We start from the raw sequence: 18,481 nt of genomic DNA on the forward strand, positions 1-18,481 counted from the left end.
AGGGTGATGGAAGTGAAGCTGCAATGAAACGAAAGCAAAAGAGAGAGTGTGTGTGTGTGTGTGTGTGTGTGTGTGTGTTCATAAGAGAGAGAAGGGGAAAAAAGGGGGCAGGCTTTCCTAAAACAAAGTGGAGTCCACATCAGAAATAAAACATAAAAAAGGGGAGAAGAAGAAGGAGGAGGAGGAGGAGGAGGAGGGAAAAAGGGAGGAGGGATTGTGCTCGAGTGTGTTATGTGTGCGGATCCTATGAAGTGATCGCAGCCGGGGAGTAAATTGTGCGAGCTCAGAGAGCTCAGCGCTGCATGTTCGAGCTGACACTTTTGATTTAGACAGGATTTTTTTTCCTGCAGCAAGATCTTTTTTTCCTGCCCCTCCTGGTTTATTAGCAGCAAAGACAAAGGCAGGAGAAAGAGCAAGAGAGAGGGACGTGTGAGTAGATGTTGCGCAGCTGACAGCAGAGGAAGCAGCAGAGAGAGTTTCCAGCCATCGCAGCCTTTTTTTTTTTTTTCCTTGGGGATTTTTTTTTTTTCTAAAAAAGAAGGACAAAAGCGTCACCCCCTCCCTTTGCCTCCTCCAACCCCGCTACCATCCGATCACCAGCCTGCACGCCGCTTCGTGTGTCTGTGTGCACAGAAGGACGCCAGGAGTGTATGGTGCTTTTCTCGCAGCCCTCAAAGGCATGGACTGAACATGATGCAGCCGGGAGCTTAGTGAGAGCTCGCTTCGCTAAAAAAAAAAAAAAAGAAAAACAGGGCCAACCCAACAGGGCCAGACCAAGAGGAGCAACTCTGGGGGAGGGGGGAGGGGGGTCGAAGGAAGAAGTGAAGGAGGAGAAGAAAAGAGAAAGGGGGGGGTACCCTCCTTGGATTATTGTGGAGGGTCTTACACTTCTTTTTTTTCCCAAATTTTTCCCCCCTCTCTGCTTGCCTCAATCATCGTTGTGTTTTTGCTGCGATGTGTAGATTTTAAGCTGAAGAATGTGGAGGCAACATTTTCCAGGCAAGCAGCATGTTTCCTGTTTTCTTTTCTGGATGTCTAATAAAGTCTGGCATGTGGGAGGGAGGGAGGGAGGGAGGGAGGGAGGGTGGGAGGTAGGTGGATCGGGATATGTAGAGGGGGAGGTGAGTGTGTGTGTGTGTGTGTGTGTGGGTGGGTGTCTGTGTGTGTTGTGTGGCCGCTAAGGTTGGGGCTAGTGGTCCAGTGGTGTTGTCATTTTGGTGGTCTGCCTGTCCTGTGCTGCTGCTGCTGCTGCTGCTGCTGCTGCTGCTGCTGCACTTGGCTCCGTGCTTTTGTACTTCCTCTGCGTATTTTCGGATCTGAGCGCACTCCACCGCTCGGGGGCAACGCCGGAGAATAAAAGAGCGGGAAAAAGAGAGAGAGAGGAAGGGGTAGGAGGTCAGTGCCATGGATGCTGTTGACACCCGCTTTTGTCCCGTGGTGGAGTGCGAGCTAGGCCCGCCCATAGACACACACACACACACACACACACACACACACAGGGCACTATTTAAAAACAGGCGTTCGCTCGTTTTCTTGGCAGTGGACGGGTTGGTGTGGCTGGCAGCCGGGTGGTGACAGGGGTGGGGCACTGGCAGTCCAGGACAAGTGGCCTTTGTGTGCTACTTTTTGGGGAAATGAAGGGAGGGAAGGGCTGCCAACAAAGGGTTCTTACACCCGCCCCCCTCCTCACCCGCCTCACCTCCTCTCTTCTGCCACTACAACTCATGCAGTGACCTCGTGCTGTCACTGGCAGATGAAGGTTCTGTGTGTGTTCATGACAGGTTTTGTGTATGTGTTTGCGTGTGTGTAGTAAAGTAGTAAATGAGTAATTCAGCCCCAGTAAACTAGAAGTATGACTCTGGCAGAGCGCCATATGAAGAGGGAGGAAACTCCAACAAGGAAAACAAAGTGTTGTTTGACCCAACGGCACATCTGTGCATTATGCCAAGTCCTCTCTGTTACTCCACAGTCAGAGCTGCTGGCAGCCCGCCAAGGCTGTGTGTGTGGGTTTCTATTCATTCGTTGCCCGATCCATGCCTGTGAGTTCCTGTTGTGTACATGCAGATCTGTCTTTGCAACTTCTGCCTCTATGAGAACCCTTTCTGCACACGTTGGTTGCAAACTTTTCACGAAATAAGGCGTTAAAGTTCCTCTACATCTTGTTGAACACGAACACAGTTTAGAATCATCTTTTCATCATCTAGTTTTTCTTCATTTCTTCAGCTTCTCGCTCCAAAAACTGTAACTTCTGAATCTGACTGGATGCCATCAGCTAGATCGTCTCTTGTTAAAACTTAACATCCATGCTGAACTGCCAGAAACACGCAGTCCACTCACTAATCTAAATGGTTGTCTGTTGTTTCTTCTCGTCCAACAAATTATATTTGGCTAAGCACAGATGCCAATTTCGCGGGGAGCACATTAGCAACGCAGAAGCCAATTTTTAGTTTGGGCTTTGGGCGAGTTATTTGGAGAATTATCATTAATTAACTACAGCTGATATGATCAACTGCCAGAGCTGGTTCAAACAGCAAAAATCATCATTTGGTTGCAATATTTATTGAGTTGACTGCAACCTGGATTATTTCTACATCCCACACTTTGCTAATAAACAGAAAGATGATGTTCTGGATTCAGATTTAAAGTGAAACATTCACAGCAAAACGTTACAAAGGTGCACAGGCCACATACCCCAATATAATATACCCCCCCCCCCCCCCACCACCACCACCACCACCACCACACACACACACACACACACACACACACATACACAAAGCCTCCCCCTGTTTGACTGGCTGCATTAACCAGAGGATGTGGGTCATGTTTCAGTGCTGCTCACAGTGGCACAGTAAATGGCTGTAACTGTCGGCGGTCAGCAGCAGCAGCAGCAGCAGCCTTGTTGTCAAGAAGGAGCCACCTGCAAACAGCAGCTTGGGGTTGCTAGGTTACCGGTGGCAGGAGATGATGATCGTATTGTGTATCTGGTCTCCCATTACCGCTAAAGTGACTTCACTGGCCATTTCTTTCGGCTTTTTCTTCACTTTGTATTTTCTTTTCCTGACCACAACACAACTGCGTTTCCCTTTCTCTTTTCTTTGCCCTCCTTTCTCCATTGAGGCAACATAACACCAGCAGCAGAGAGGCCAGTGGTAGGAAGAAAACTCCCTGCTCTCTCTTTCTTCCCCACATAATGGAAACTCTGGCCTCATCCTCTCAGTGCGGCGCTCCGTTGCGTCCTGCTGCCAAACTCTGACTAAGTGTTGCTGGCCCAGGAACCACAGCATCCAGCCCGGCTTCAGTCCTGGTTCCAGAAGTATTTGTCTACAGGAATGATTAGAATCAAAATACTGATGACAGAGAGAGATTGAAATGAAAAAACAGAAAATCAGGCGGAAAAGTGATCTCATAGATGCCACTTTTCTAAATCAAGTAAGCCTTTTTTTTTTTTTTAAGGAAGGACCTAGATTTTCAAAAATAAATTTCCGTCTGACCCAGTTCTTATTTTGAGCAACCGTTGTGCGTTCTAATTGTGAAAATGTTCTCCTTTAGATGGCTATCTGCGCTCAGTGTCTTTTACAGGGCTCTGAAAAGATTTGAGTAACGTCATATGGAGCACAAATGGAGAGTGATTTTGAAAATAGGATTTCAAGGCCTATTTTTATCACCTTGAAACGCACATGATGAATCTTTCTTTTCTTTTGCAAGAAACAAGAATTCCTTTTAAATCATCATGTTGTACTTTTCTGCTATTACAAGGCAATCAGGAAAGTGTGACTCAAGGTCATACATAATGTATGTTTCTTGTGTTTGTGTATAGAGCTGTCGTGGAAGCCGAAGTGTTGCAGAAACATTAGTTGTATTTGGGTCTAAAAAGTGCTGATACCATTATTCATTTAATACATTTATTAATAAGAATATCTTATGTCAGGCAGCAGGGTGCTGCAGTGGCTTGTGCTGTTACCTCGCAGCAAAAAGGTTTGCTTCCTTGTTCAGATCCCTGGTCAGCCTTGGTGAGGTTTGCATGATCTCCCCATGCGCGAGTGAGTGTGTTCCCTCCGGGTACTCCGACTTCCTCCCATAGTCCAGAGACATGCTCGTTAGGTTAATTGGTGACCTGGACTTGCCTATGAGTGTGAATGGTTTTACATGACCCCCACAGCATGACATTTTCATGTTGGATGGGAGGGGGGATGCTCAGAAGGCAGGTCATGACATAAAAGGAAGCGGCAGAGGTTGTAGCGCGATGATTAAAACTGCATATCAATGCTGCTTGTAATTGGACGTATTCTTAGCATAAACAAAAAGGTGGAGCAGAACATACTGGTGCGCAGAATAGAGTATGAAGAGTCTTAATTATGTGCATGAAGATCCCGGTGGCAGGATTTGAACGCCATCATCCCGCCACTTGCTCGCAGGGAATTTTCTTGAATATTACCTGCTGCATGCACACATCCGCTCTGCAGATTTACTTGGGGGCTGGCAGGATCAAGTCAAGATAAAGAAAGGGTGCAAAACATGGCTTTTATTATGTTCACAAATGCAGCATGGCAGAACAATTTTATTTGAAGAACTGTTCAGTAGTATTGCAATAAATTCATTAAAGAGGTTGATGTCAGCCCTGTGATTGATTAATGACCTGTCCAGGATGATCCCTGACACTCGACCAATGACAGCAGTGTTTGCTTCTAGCCTCACAATCCTGAACGGCGTAAGCAGTATAGATAATGGATAGATGGAGAAATCATTGGTTTCACCACTGGGGTCTTGGGTGCGAGGCTCTGTCTGCTCTGGGGTTGTTATTATTACATTTGTACATATCTGCTAAAGTAGTGGTAGCACACTAAATAGATAGAAGAATCTAGATAGAAGGTCTGTAGAACCATGTAAAAGATATATTTTTCCTCACACAAAAATATCAGTCACACCTGTAATGGAGGTTCTAATGAAAACATTGAAATTAAAATGTACATTTTTTGACACCAGTGTATCAGTTTTCTTTTCAATGTGGGTCCTTCGGGGGCTCAGCTTTTTTTAGATACAAGTGGGGGAGGCTCAAAGGAAATCAGTTGGTTGGGACTGGGAAACCGCTGAGATAGATGGATGGATTGATATTTTTGTCTCATCCCAGTACCAGTGGATGTTATTTTCTAGGCACTGCCATGAATTAATAAGTTGAAATATTGAAGCTAAATCACTAATGAGGGAAATATTAGCCGCAGCCCAGACCTGATATAGTATATCATTACCCAGACACAGCAGAGGTGTGTGTGAATATGTGTTTCATGCATGTATTCCCTTGGCAGGTAAACCCATGACAGCAGCTGCCTCCCCCACTGAAAACCTCCCAAATCATCTCTCTCACACACTGGCAGCCTGGCAACAGTTAGGCAGCAAGCAGAGGAAGCGAGAACACAGAGGAAAGGAAATGAGGGGGATTAATTAATAGACGAGTAAAATTAAGAGCACTCTGCCTCCTGCCGTTCTAACAAACCCCCCTCCAACACCCCATGCTGCCCATCCAGCTCTCAATGTGCACATTTGTTGACATTTGACGCACTGTAGTACCGGTATATGTCATCCTCTCTCCTCTCTGAATCTCTAGATGTTTTTAGTCAGACAGCCAGCGGCCGCTGCTGAACAGGCGGCAGAGCATCAGACCGCAGAGAACATGGCAGACCTTTTGAACACCCTGTTTTATTTCACAGTGTTACTTCTGAAAGAGCTGTGACAGAGCTGTTCGTATTAGAGAGCTGTGAGTGTGTTTGTCACAGTGGAGGTGTTTCAAAGCAATTCAATACAAAAAGTGTTTGAGATATTTATTGGTATCATTTCTGTGCTCTGTGGAGAGACCTCTGAGGTTGTAACCATGCAGAATATTTAACTCCAGTCGAGATAAAAGATACATTTGAAGGTGAAAATAAAAGTAGATTTTAAGATGTCTACTAATTGCTTCATGGCGACACCTTTTTAATAGTTGATAGCACAGGTAGATCCCAGTAACCAGGGATTTTGTAATTTGCAAACATGAACCTTGGTTGTGAGTTTGAAGTCTCTTTTAAGCTGTTTGACTTAATTCACCAACCGTTTGCAGAGAGAAAGGAAGGTGTTGTGATTTATCAGCATTGGGTGTGGTTGTATTGTGCAGCTGACAAACCCAGTGGTCTTGGTTTAGACTGGTTTGATGTACATGCTGTCAGTTTAGCGCAGGGGGAGTGTTGCCTGTCACCTCACTGCTTTCCCCTGCCCGCATAAATCATCTCCTCTCCATCAAAATCAGAATCAATCCGTCACACAGGAGCAGGATACAGGCACGCACACACACACACACACCCACCCACCCACCCACACTACCCGGCTCCTGGAAAGATGGAGCAAACAGAGAGGGAAGGAAAGAAATTGACAGAAAAGGAATGGGAAAAAGGGATTGGCAGTTGAGGTGAGAGAATGTCAGAGGAAGGAGGGGCAGTGATTTCTTTAAGACAGCTGAGGAATGGTGGAGAAGGTGGGGGAAGAAGAGAGATAAAGGATGGGGGGAGCGGATACATCGCGGGCAAACAGAGATACAGTTAGAGAAGATGCTATCATACTGACAGAGATCTGTGAGAATACAACACTGCAGACGATACGGTGAAATGCTGCAGCATAAGAGTCAGTGAGAGGGAGATTGAAAGAGTGAGACACCGATAGGTCAGAGAGAAACCCGCTGGATGATTCATAGAGTTCGGCATGTCTGACTTCTGCCTCAGGCCTCTTCTCACCTGATGACCCACTGCTGTCTTTAATCTGTGTAAGCCACTAACTAGCAGCTTAAATGAAGCAGGTAGAAGGTTACAGGTGTTGAGTCTTTTCTGGGAGTCAAGGACTGCAGCCTCTGCAATGTCTTAATCAACATTATGGATATAGCCGTTGAATAAAATTGACAGGTTTGATATTGACGAGGCATCTTTAACTGTAGTGTACAAATAAATCAAGTTTGCAGCCCCCATACCTGAGCTTTTTAGCCCTTTTAGTGTAATATTTTTACTGTACTGCATTTAAACTTGAGTAGGGATTAATTTGGGTGTCAATTAAAATTTAAAATCTGCCTAAAGCAAAGTTAACACTATATATCTAGCGCAGTCATTGTTGTGATGAGGTGTGATATCATTTTAGACCAAGCAGGATCATCTGCTGGTGGATTACGTCAAATTGATTCGCTGACGTTGAGCGGGGTAATGTTGGCAGTCTGCTCATGGAGTTACATGCCAGTTTAACCTGACACAGCACACATAAAATTGTATCTTCATCAGATCAAAATACTGACAAACCCGCTGCTCTGTCTTCACTAACTTAGACAGAAGAAACTAGCTGGTTTTCAACCCTGCGAGTTGACTCAGTTTTTATTTTTTGGGGGGGCGGATGTTTACACATCCTTTGCTGATACATACTTGAACAACTTTTATTCATAATTGTGTCCATCAGCTCGATTGGATGGTTTCCTGCCCCCTTGTGGTCAACAATAAGTACGCTCAACTTTAAAAACAAGTTACTTCTGTAAACAGCCTATATTCAGTTTAAAGTTGTATAAAACAGAGGGTAGCAGATAACCAGAAGGCGGAACATGTGATTCCATTTATTATCAGAACTGTTTTTTAATTTCTGTTGATCAATTCATCAGCTCATTGTTCCAGGCCCTTAACGCACAAGCTGCCTCTCTCGCAACCTTGCCAGTTTCCTGTAATGGACCCGGTCTTTACCACCCAGCTGCCTCCATTAATATTCAACATGCTGTCAGTCGCAGATGTGGCACAGACAGCGGAGTCGCCACGCCTCACCTTTCTCTGCCGTCATGTCACCCGTCCCGAACCGGGAGTGTGATAAGTAGGCATGAAGCGGTGATGCCGGTGTTGTTTGTTTGGCAGCTTGCGGGTACAGAGAAGGGGGAGGTGGCTGTCTTTCTGCCTGTCTGTCTGTCTGTCAGGAGTGAAAACATGTCCTCCACCCCTTGCACCAAGAGTCTACGCCTTGGACCGTAACTCTCTGCCCCAAAAATGAGGTGCGCTAAAATTGGCAGCCTGTTAAGTGATCACCATGACAATAGGAGGATGGCACAAGGAGATGACAGCTCCACTCCCCTCCTCCTCCACCACTTGCCCTGAGACGCTGCACTTCTGGACGGCTTTGCTTACTGTCAGTTATGTGCTCTCTCTCTCTTCGCCTCTTTCTCTGACATGCCTCCCGGGAGCTCTTTAAGCAAACAGGCAGTGTTTAGTGTGTTTTATGCATGCTCATTTTCTCCTTTTCCTCCCTCTTCCTCCCACCCTTCCTCCCACCTGTTTGTTTTCTCTCCCTGCATACGTCAGTCTGTTTGTAAAGCGGCCACACACACAACTTTCCTTAATCTCAAATCTCTTAATCTCACCTTTATCTGCCCTAATCAGCCTCCTCTGCTGTTCTAATCCCACAGAGCGTGTCCCTAATGGGCCTCTCCTCTCATTTCCTCTCCCTCCACCCTGCTCCTTATCTCTACCCAGGAGGCTGACGTCATTCTAATCTTTAGGATCAGTTAAAAGTGTACACACCTTTTGTAAGAGAGTGATGTAATACAAACACACAGAAACATATAGAGATTCCTGCTGGTTTGAGTTTCGTCTTGGAGTGACTTTTTGCCCGTTTTTGTCAGCTTGAACAGATCCATATCTACAGACCCAGAGAAAGGATCGCGACATGTGCAGCGCTGAGGCTCTGCTTCTCAGGAGGAAACCGTTTGTCATCCTCTGAGCCGCACGCCGCTCAGCTCCGCAGCAGCATGAATATTGATGCTCCTTACTTGTTAACATTGTATGAAGCAGCACTCGTAATTGTCTGTCTTCTCAGTGCGAAACATCTCCTTCAGCGGGGTTGTGTGAGAAGGTCGGCCCACTGGGGAGCTCGTTCGGCTCCTCTTCACTCTGAGTGAGAAAAAGTGGCAGGAGGGAAGGAGAAAGAGCGTGGCGTGGGGGGGGAGGAAAAACAGAATTGCGACACGCATTTTGTTAAGTGCGTTCAAGTGCTGATGTGAGTTGGCTGTGGGTTTTTTGTAAGGCTTGTAGCGTTTTCTCTAGCGCCCTCCATTTCAATGAAACATGGCTCCTTTGAGGCAGGGCATGATTTCTAAAGGTGTAGCTCGCAGGTTTTCTCTTTGTTTCTGCTTTTATTCTTCAGCTGCAGGTTTGCAAATGTACGATCCTCTACCTTGAACTGAGAAATGAGAACAGCCATATGCGTGTGCGCAGTAGTTTTTACTCATACACACAAGGGAATACACTTCTCTTTTTGTCTGAAACTGTGCTTGTGTGTGTGCACCCGCATATCTGCATGTCACATATTCCTATTTGCATTGGAGGTTTTCTGCATGTGATGTTAGTGTTATGGAGCCCTGAGATCGACAGGATTCCTGTAAGTGAGGCTGTGGTCTAATCCACTCTTAAGTAGGTGCATTGATTTATTGAGCCACCCTTGGTTGTTGGGAGAAGCCTTTTTCCCTGCAATATCCTAATCACATCTGCATTCACAAACTGGCAGCAGGTTATCATCATCTTTTAGTGTTCAAGGAAAAAGACAATTGACTCCAGCTGCAAGAGAGTGTCAGTTATAGAGTTTTAGTTTTATAGTTTGCAAAGTACTATTTATTTTCTGTTTACACATTTTACACAATTAGTATAAAACTCTTACAAACTGGGATTGCAATGCTAATGGCTCCAGAACTGCCCGAATCTCAGGAAATAAATCTATTCGCCTGCTAACATTTAACGATAGGAAAGTTAAGTAAGTACATGAGTTTGTTTTGACTTCTACCTAAACTAATCTTTCCTTCTCCTCCATCTGTCTCCAGGTATTCGGCCCCAAATCATGAATGGGCCAATGCATCCCCGCCCCCTGGTGGCGCTGCTGGATGGGCGCGACTGCACCGTGGAGATGCCCATCCTGAAAGACTTGGCGACTGTCGCCTTCTGTGATGCTCAGTCCACACAGGAAATACACGAGAAGGTAGGAGACACACAAGTTCACCAACACAAACACCACATACTGCTTTCCACGTGCTCCGAGCAGAAAGTTTATGGAGAGATGTCACTCACTCATGTCTGCTCCTTTCTTTTTCGATCACAGCGCTGAAATGTGCACTGCATTATATTGGCTCCATATACACATGCCAGTTAAAATATAGTGGCTTCATTATGATTTAATGTCACTTTGTGGTACAGAGTGCGATGCCGACATCATCATGTCATTGTTCTAATAGAGAGTCTTGTATGGCTGGGATGCAGTGTAATTACATTGGCTTGTAGAGGCTCTTTTATTGCTTTTTATGCAGCACCGAGGCTGCAAAAACAATATACAACCACAGAGATGTGTATCATCAAAGTGCTATCTCTCCATCTGCAGACGGAGCGAGAGCCGCTACATCTTTCCTCTCGCTGTTTTTATGAAAATGGGACATATTAAAAACGCAACATTTGCATAGAGATCAATTCAATCAAAGACCTTGGGCGGTGAGGAGAAGGGGGTAGCGGGGAGCTTTTTGTTTGTTTTAACACTGCCTTATCAGGAGAAACATGATTGTAATGTTCACCTCGCCAGCATATTCAGCAGTTCGCAGTAATAACTTGCAGTCTAGATACCCAGAGGGGCGGTGTAGATTGAAAATGTCCAATCTCTTCTTACTGCTGCATGGATGCGGAGATGCAGCGCTGATAATTCAGGGAGTTTCGGTATGATGTTCACAGGCCAGACACCAGCTGCCACACTCTACTCCATCCAGAGCAGAAAATACAGAAGCTCATGGGAAAGGCTTGTCAAGGGGAGAATATGAAAGTGGCCTGAGGTTATGTCAGGTCTTCTACCCAGTAATCCCTTATTTCCCGGGTGACAGGGGCATGATGAAACACGCAGGCGAATACTGATCGTGATCAAGTTACAATAGCACTTCTCTAAGACCAAATCCTGCAAGCAGCACCTGCGCTCCAACATCACCATCCAAGGTCGATGATCTCTGGTCTTTCTCACAGGGCTCGTGTCTCACAGTCACATGTGGCGAGCTGGGCAATAGCCCAAATGGCAAAGAGTCAACATTGGCCTACCACATTGCACGCTGCCTGATGATTCATCCGATTGGGGTTTTAAGATTAGTCATGAAATTGATCTAAATGTCTATTGCTTTTTTTTTTTTTTTTTTTTACCCAAACAACAGAAAAAAACAGAATCTGAAAAAAATTATTACAGCCATGAAACAGGAAGGTGTTCTTTGCTTTCTTTGCTCTGTAATTCTGTTTAGGATTCAACAAAATATGCTTAGATGACTTGACTTCACTACCACCACTACTGTTTTTTTTTACCTGTGAGCAGAGGAAGGCTGCTTTTCTCTGCTTTCTCCGATGCATTCTAAGCTAGATGAATTGGCGTCCAGGCGTAACTGTATCTGATTATGATTAACTTATTGAGTATTGCTAATCTTATGTAGCTAACTCTTGGCAGGAAAGTAAGTAAACGCACATCTAAAATAGTCCTACATCTTCCAGGTGGAGAACGTCTGTTTTTAGCATTACAACCACCTCTCATCTCCTGTACGTTCACACTCACTCAACAGTGGGATGACCTCATAAAGTTGAAATCCCTTCCCAGTAAGCCACAGGGAAGAAAAAACACACACAGCTACTCTACAGTACGTGATTTCACCAAATTGAATCTCAGCCTCTCACGTTTATGTCTGCCAAAAAGGGAGGACTTGCAGCTTTTGTAAGAGAAGCTCAGGCATCACCAGAAATCACAGACTTAAAAAGCAAAAATGATCTGCTTACAGAACTGAGGAGGGGGGGGGGCATACATTAGGTCAGAGTTTCCATTTGGATAATTCATTACTTGTACGAAAAAACTAACTCAAAAACAGCAGTGTTTGTGCCTCTTACCACAAGTCATGTATGGAGCGTTTTAACCTTGAACAAGTATCTGGAAGGCCTGTCCAGGGCGCTGCTCTAATAAAAAAAACTGTATGGAAATTCAGCTCTAATCTGCTAATCAAAGGGAAGCTAATGCAGTTTGGCTGGAGGTGAATGCAGAGCTGTTATTTAGCGATGCTGACAGGGGCTGTGGCTGATACTAAGGGGGGGATAATGTAGCTCCACATCAGACTGAATCACAGGCCAGGTCACCTTGTACATGTCAAGTAGCAGCGAAGCAGCGTTTCACACTGTCGCCTCCTGAGGTGACTTAATTCAGACCGTTTTTTCTTCACTCTAAGGGTGATGTATGAAGTGGGGTTTTTTTTACTCCATGAAAAGATGCATCTTTGGGTGTTTTTTTAAGCATCAGATCGCAAAGAACCTGTCAACAGATCAAATTATTAATCGGTCAAAGTGTGACGAAATAAACACATTTTGGCACATTTTGAAAACTGTGGCTCATATGACCCTTTTCTTTGGATTTCTTGATTCAACATGAAGAATAGCCATTTTCTCTGAAAACAGATTGATTGGTTTGATCTTAGATTATGGTTACATTTAAGGGTCTATGAAATTAATAATTATGCAAAATGCACTCAACGCTGGTTATCTAACATTATATTTGTCCCTAGCCTGTCTACAAACCCCCCCCCCCCCCCCCAGTTATAAGAAAAGTCCATCCTCTCTGTCTTTTGCCTGCTCCACTTTTCAGAAAATGTGTGCTCGAACAGGCCGTTTGGAGATTCTCCCTTTGTGACATCACCTGTTCTGAGCAGGGCTAAAATAGAGGGGTTTATAGGCATGATCAAATACAGGATCGGAGTGGTTTTAACAGACATGTTTTGGGGAGCTCTGAGACTTATTTAAACTGGTTGAAAAGGAGGATAATATGTGTCTTTTAAGCATGACGTTCTTGTCTCAGTATAACAACCGGTAGACCAAATGTATCTCAGACTTATTGAAGGCTTAACGTATCTCATGAGTTTGGACAGAGGCTGCATGGTATGTGATCCGTTGTGTTCTGTCCTGTCACAGTTACCAGCCTATTATTTAGTTTTTCTAGATCTCCAGGAAGTCATTCTATAACCACGACAAACAAGCTGTGTTAACCCTGATGTGAAAATAAGACCAAGGAAAGTTTAGAAAAAGTGTGAATGCATGTCAGCTCAGGGCTTCTGTACAATCCTGCATTGGACTGAAATGTACGAAAATGTGAAAAGACCTCATGAGGAAAGATACTGAAGTAGTAGTAACAGTATTAGAATAGCAATGCAGAGAAAAAGCTAGATAACAGTTTTCTTTCTTTTTGATGTATTTCAGTGTCTTGATAGGTTTAACGTCCCCTAAGAAGCATTTTTGCGGGTGTAAAGGTTCCCTTCTGTTCTTTATTTCCTTGACCTGCCACTGACTATCATATCTTAATCTTGATCTGGTGATTGGCTGCTACTCTGACCTCTCTGTCCGGTCAATTGCTCAGATCCTTTGTCCATAAACACCCGCGGGCTCTGAGTGTGATTGTGATGACCATGCAGAAGTGTAGCTCCTCCGAGATAATGTAATGACTTGTTCTGCTTCAGTGAAGGTCTGGAGGAAAAAAAAAAAGAAAAAAACACACATTGTAAATGCTGCTGTTGGTGACCATGTGATGTGTGTACTTCCCCTCGCTGTGAAATCTTAAACGTTTTCTTAAGTGTCCGAGGTTGAAGCGGAAATAATCATTATGGCTCCTCTTGAAGGAATGTGATCTTGTGATTGTCATGGGGTCTTCTGATGAACGCAAATGGACTAATGGCCATTTTGCGTCGGCTGCAAAAAGACCGTAACGACAAAACGAATGCAGATGTATTGACTTACAAAAAAAAAAAAAGTTGACTTGAGTACACGTGGATAACATATAATAATATTAAATAAACTCATCCAAAACAATCCATTTGTTTTCATACAAAGAATAAGTGCATGTATGTCCTGCAGCTGGTGTATTGATTGACGTTTCATAAAGAGGACGATTTGGATCTATTCATTCAACTTGTATCGATGTTTAAGCTGTTGATGTTTAAGTCTACGTACACATCTTAATGATGTTGATGAATATATTAGTTAATACAGACATTTTCAATCATCTGCAGGTGCTCAATGAAGCAGTGGGAGCCATGATGTACCACACCATCACCCTGACCAGAGAGGACCTGGAGAAGTTCAAAGCTCTGCGCATCATCATCCGCATCGGCAGCGGATACGACAACATTGACATCAAGGCTGCAGGAGAGCTGGGTAAGAATTCAAAAGGGCTTCCTGCGGAAATATTATCAGTGCTTCCAAGATGTACACAGCCCCAACAATTGTGTTAGCAACGGAGATTATCTCTTTGTGCCAGTGTTGGAGATTTCTTCGTAAGTTATCACAGAAGCATACTCTGGAATGAGGGGGGTGCCGGCCGCTTAACATTTAACCGTTTTTGGGCCCAACGTTTAGCAATTTGGTCAGTTTTGCACACCACTCGTAAGGATGTAACAGATGGTTAATTTACATGAGGTTACACAATTTTAACATTAAAGGTGAGCATAGATTGATATCAGAGGATAATGATACATTACTACATGATAATAAACAATCATAATTATATTCAACGTTACAACTAAAGTGTAATAGATTGGTAGAAAAGATCTATGAAGAATAAAAAAAAAATTCTTGTGTTACTTGTTCTGCTGTGTGTGTGAGTCTGTTCAATCACTAATGATTGTTTTTCATGCATGAGTAAGAAGTACACTTCCATTGCTTTGAAGTTAACCTTCTGAATCTTTCATAGAAGAAGTGTAACTCATGCTCTGCTTATTAGCTCGTTTTAGTTATTTGTTCATAAATGACATGATACCTCATACACCGGCGGTCAAATGAAGATGAATTTTGACGGACATGATTCCTCATGCCGTTGCACTAGTCTGACTCTGACACATCAACATTTGGAGTGATTGGCCAAACAAGAAGCTGCACTTAAAGGTCGAAACAACATCACACACTGTTGTTGGTGTTTTTGCCTTAAGGGGGATTGCTTCATTGTGTTCTGTTTTCTTTTTAACTGTATGGATTTTCAGACCGGTATCAAAGGCTGAATTAAAGAGTCAGATGAATGGCTGACATCCCACTGAGAGCCCGAATGTTCAAAGAGGCAGAAAAAGAGAAGAGAGACACACAGAGAGAGAGTAGAGTTCAGACTTCCTTCTGAACCTCCACACTGGCTCCTATCAGCAGGCTGGTGGCTCAAACAGCCCTTACAGTTGACAAAGCTGCCATTTCCCTGCCAATACGAGATACTGTGTCTAACTGCCACCCACTCACCGAAGGCGCTCTGCCTCGCAGCGCAGGAGTCAAAAGCTATCGTGCCTGGAGAAGGCGGCGCTGATATGACGGCTGTTCTCGGGGAGAAGAAAAGGGGCCATTGATTGAGCAGGATCTGGCTATTTTTTGCTGTCCACAGACGGCTGTGCTGTTTCTGTGAGATACAGAGTGGGATGAGGACATTAGAGGAGAGCGAGGGCAGGCAGAAGTGCTTAAGTGTTAATAATGGAAATCTTTGAGGTGTTGGGGGATAGGTAAGGTGGACGCACAGGGTTAGGAGGATGAATTCCTCATCGCCTATAAAATCTTCAGCATTACACTGAAGGAGATTTTGACAGAAAGTGTCCTTGAGTTGCTTATAACACAAGCGTAAATGTTGTGAAAGAACCTGTCTGACTTTATCCAGTGTGTCTTATCTCCACTTTAAGTAGGGGCATATTAAGTCACCATTGTGTCATTTTATCCTTAAATAATAATTTGCCCAAATAAGTGATTCTAGGGGAACTGTGATTAGAAATAATAAAAATCAGTTAATTAAGTTGTAAAGGTGTTATCTCCTCAGGCTTGGATCGTCCGTTACTTTATGCATCAATTAGTGGACCTGACCGATATATCATATTGTTCAGTAATAGGCTGGTTTTGCCCTACAATCAGTGCGACTGCTCAACAATACAAAACAGAATATATATAGAGGGCAGGAAATAATGCTTTTTAGAGAAGGTGTGGTTACACATTTTGTCCAGCAGATCTCGTTTTGATTCCAATGTTTAATTTATTTAAGGTAGTAGGCCTTTGCGTGTCTTTGCATTGTCATGTTTGTGAAAAAGACAAAAACAAAAATCACAACGACCTCCTAAATTATCCCCTTATGAGTCTGTATTGTTATCGGTCTCAAAATGCATTGTGGGTCGGGCTCTATCAGTCTGATGATTCGACAGACTATACTGTATAAACTTTCCTTTAAATGATTAATTTAAGTGGCTGATCCTGAAAAAAAAAAAAAGTTTACACAGCTTTTTAATGTTGAACTGAATCTGCTCCGACTGCAATCAAGATGCTAAAGGGACTTTTATCCTGTTGAAATAACTGAAGAATTTATTTCCACAGGAAAGAAAGAATTTCATGCCCTATTTTTCGCCTCCAGCTGGATTCATTTTCAACATTTCTACCTTGTATTTCTTTCTTCAGGCATTGCGGTGTGTAACATTCCCTCGGCAGCTGTGGAGGAGACGGCCGACTCCACCATTTGCCACATCCTCAACCTTTACCGGCGAAACACTTGGCTGTACCAGGCTCTCCGGGAGGGTACGCGGGTCCAGAGTGTGGAGCAGATCCGCGAGGTGGCATCTGGCGCTGCTCGCATCCGGGGCGAAACCCTGGGCCTCATCGGCTTCGGTTAGTATTATGTATTCTATTAGTTGTTCCTTCATATTTAGTTTGTTCCCCCTCCTTTTTACTTTTCCTCCTGTTGTTGTTTTTTCTCTCTACATCCTCGCCCTCCAGTCTGTTTTTTCATATCCTCCAACCGCCTTCTGTTTTCCTGCCCTGATAAGGTTATTTTTCTCCCTCTGCCCGTCCCGCAGATTATCTCAAGGTTGTCTGTTTCACCTCCCTCCGGGCTCACTTCCTTCCCTCTGCTGCACTTTTTGTTCTCATCGCTGCTCTAATACTCACTGTTATATCTCCATTATTCCATTTTCTGTTTATACTCTCCTTCTCTGTCACTTTAGTCCCTTAACACTGCGCCCTGCCTTAATCACACACCTCATGGTAGCCTGTGTGTGATCCCCTCCCTGCACCTGCTTTAACAATGACTGTACGTGTTTGTGTGTCATCCTGCCCTGTCTCACCATCAGTGGGCCCTGACAGAAGCTCTGTCTTCTCACAAGCCTTTCCAGAGTGCCACCTTATCTCTGTGTCCACATACACTCCCCACACACACACACACACACACACACACACACACTAACACCGCCTCGGTCCCAGACATCCTCCTACACTTTGTGTTTGAACAGCAGGTCCTGGCAGTCCTGTCTCTCTCTCGTCCTCACCCAATCCTCCCAGTCTTTGTGGCTCAGGCCATCTCCAAAACAATGTCCTTTGTCAGTGGGAGGTTGGGGAAAGTGAAGGTCTCCTGGTGTTTGTTTGCCGCACATAGAGCCAGCTGAGCATCTCTGAAGGCAGCAAACACAGAGAGAGAAGAAAATCACCGCCTGTTGGTTAACTGTAGACTAGAAGCTCTTTAGGTACCAAACACACCAACCTTTTAGGACTTTATTAAATCCATGTGAGGCTACTTAGGAAGTTATTCATTTGTCAAAGTCCTTTTTTGGATGTTTACACAACCCAAGAAAATTGCACTTTGAATAAGTGTATCTCTGAATTTTAGAAATTAGGGTAATACTGTCTATTTCTTGCAGATTCTTTTTGCAAGTTATCTCAGAAAGATCCTCCTGAATGATGAAACGGACATTTAATATCTATTTTTCTCAGCTTACACAAAGATCACTGGATACATTCTGAGCTCAACTATTCCTTTGGAATCTTTTGGATTGGATTCTTTGTCGCAAATTTCAATAAACTGATCCCAAACGACTTCATAGAAGTCATCACTACAAAAAAAACTGAACTAATCAGTTTAATCTGTACGTAGTTTCATGAACAGAGGCTGCAAAAGCTCTCAGAATCAGCTCAGTGTTTCTCAACAAACAGCAATCATGGAAGAAAAATAGGAAGAGAGCCAAAGACAAAAACAAAAAAGGACACATAAGCAGGAACATAACCTGTTCTCAATCCTGCTCTAAACACTTCAATCCAACAAACACCTGAGGAAGTCACATGAGAACTGAAAATGACACTCATCCCACCTGACACTTAATTATGAGTGTGAGTGGGTGTGGGTGTTAGCATCGTTTAAAGGATGATCATTTAATCATGATTAGCGATTACTTAAAATGATAGTCAGATGCATGCACAAATGTATGCAAAAAATGAGCACAAAGTTCAAAATCTGGGTGCTGATGGCCTAGTGGTTATGTCGCATGCCCCATGTTCTGAGGCTCTAGTCCTCATCACAGAGGTAAGGGTCCAGTCTTGGTCCTTTGCTGCATCGCATCCCCCGTTCTCTTCCACCAACATGTCCTGTCTTTTCTCAACGGTCCAATCCAATGGAGGCTGGAAGGCCC

At 44.0% G+C, this 18,481-nt stretch overlaps 1 protein-coding gene across 7 annotated transcripts in view; it reads left to right on the forward strand.

Moving 5' to 3' along the window:
* Positions 1-18,481, forward strand: part of ctbp2l (C-terminal binding protein 2, like) — a 103,509-nt gene that overhangs the window by 72,812 nt on the left and 12,216 nt on the right. For 6 of the 7 annotated variants that reach the window (XM_065949934.1, XM_065949935.1, XM_065949938.1 and 3 more), the window contains 3 exons: positions 9,857-10,011; positions 14,087-14,231; positions 16,485-16,691. In XM_065949934.1, the coding sequence (XP_065806006.1) occupies positions 9,857-10,011; positions 14,087-14,231; positions 16,485-16,691 (507 nt within the window). Of the gene's footprint in view, positions 1-224; positions 1,000-9,856; positions 10,012-14,086; positions 14,232-16,484; positions 16,692-18,481 lie in introns of those variants that run through there. The other variant, XM_065949937.1, reaches the window with a different exon arrangement.

This window comes from Labrus bergylta, chromosome 21 (genome assembly GCF_963930695.1).
Source record: "Labrus bergylta chromosome 21, fLabBer1.1, whole genome shotgun sequence".
NCBI lineage: Eukaryota > Metazoa > Chordata > Actinopteri > Labriformes > Labridae > Labrus > Labrus bergylta.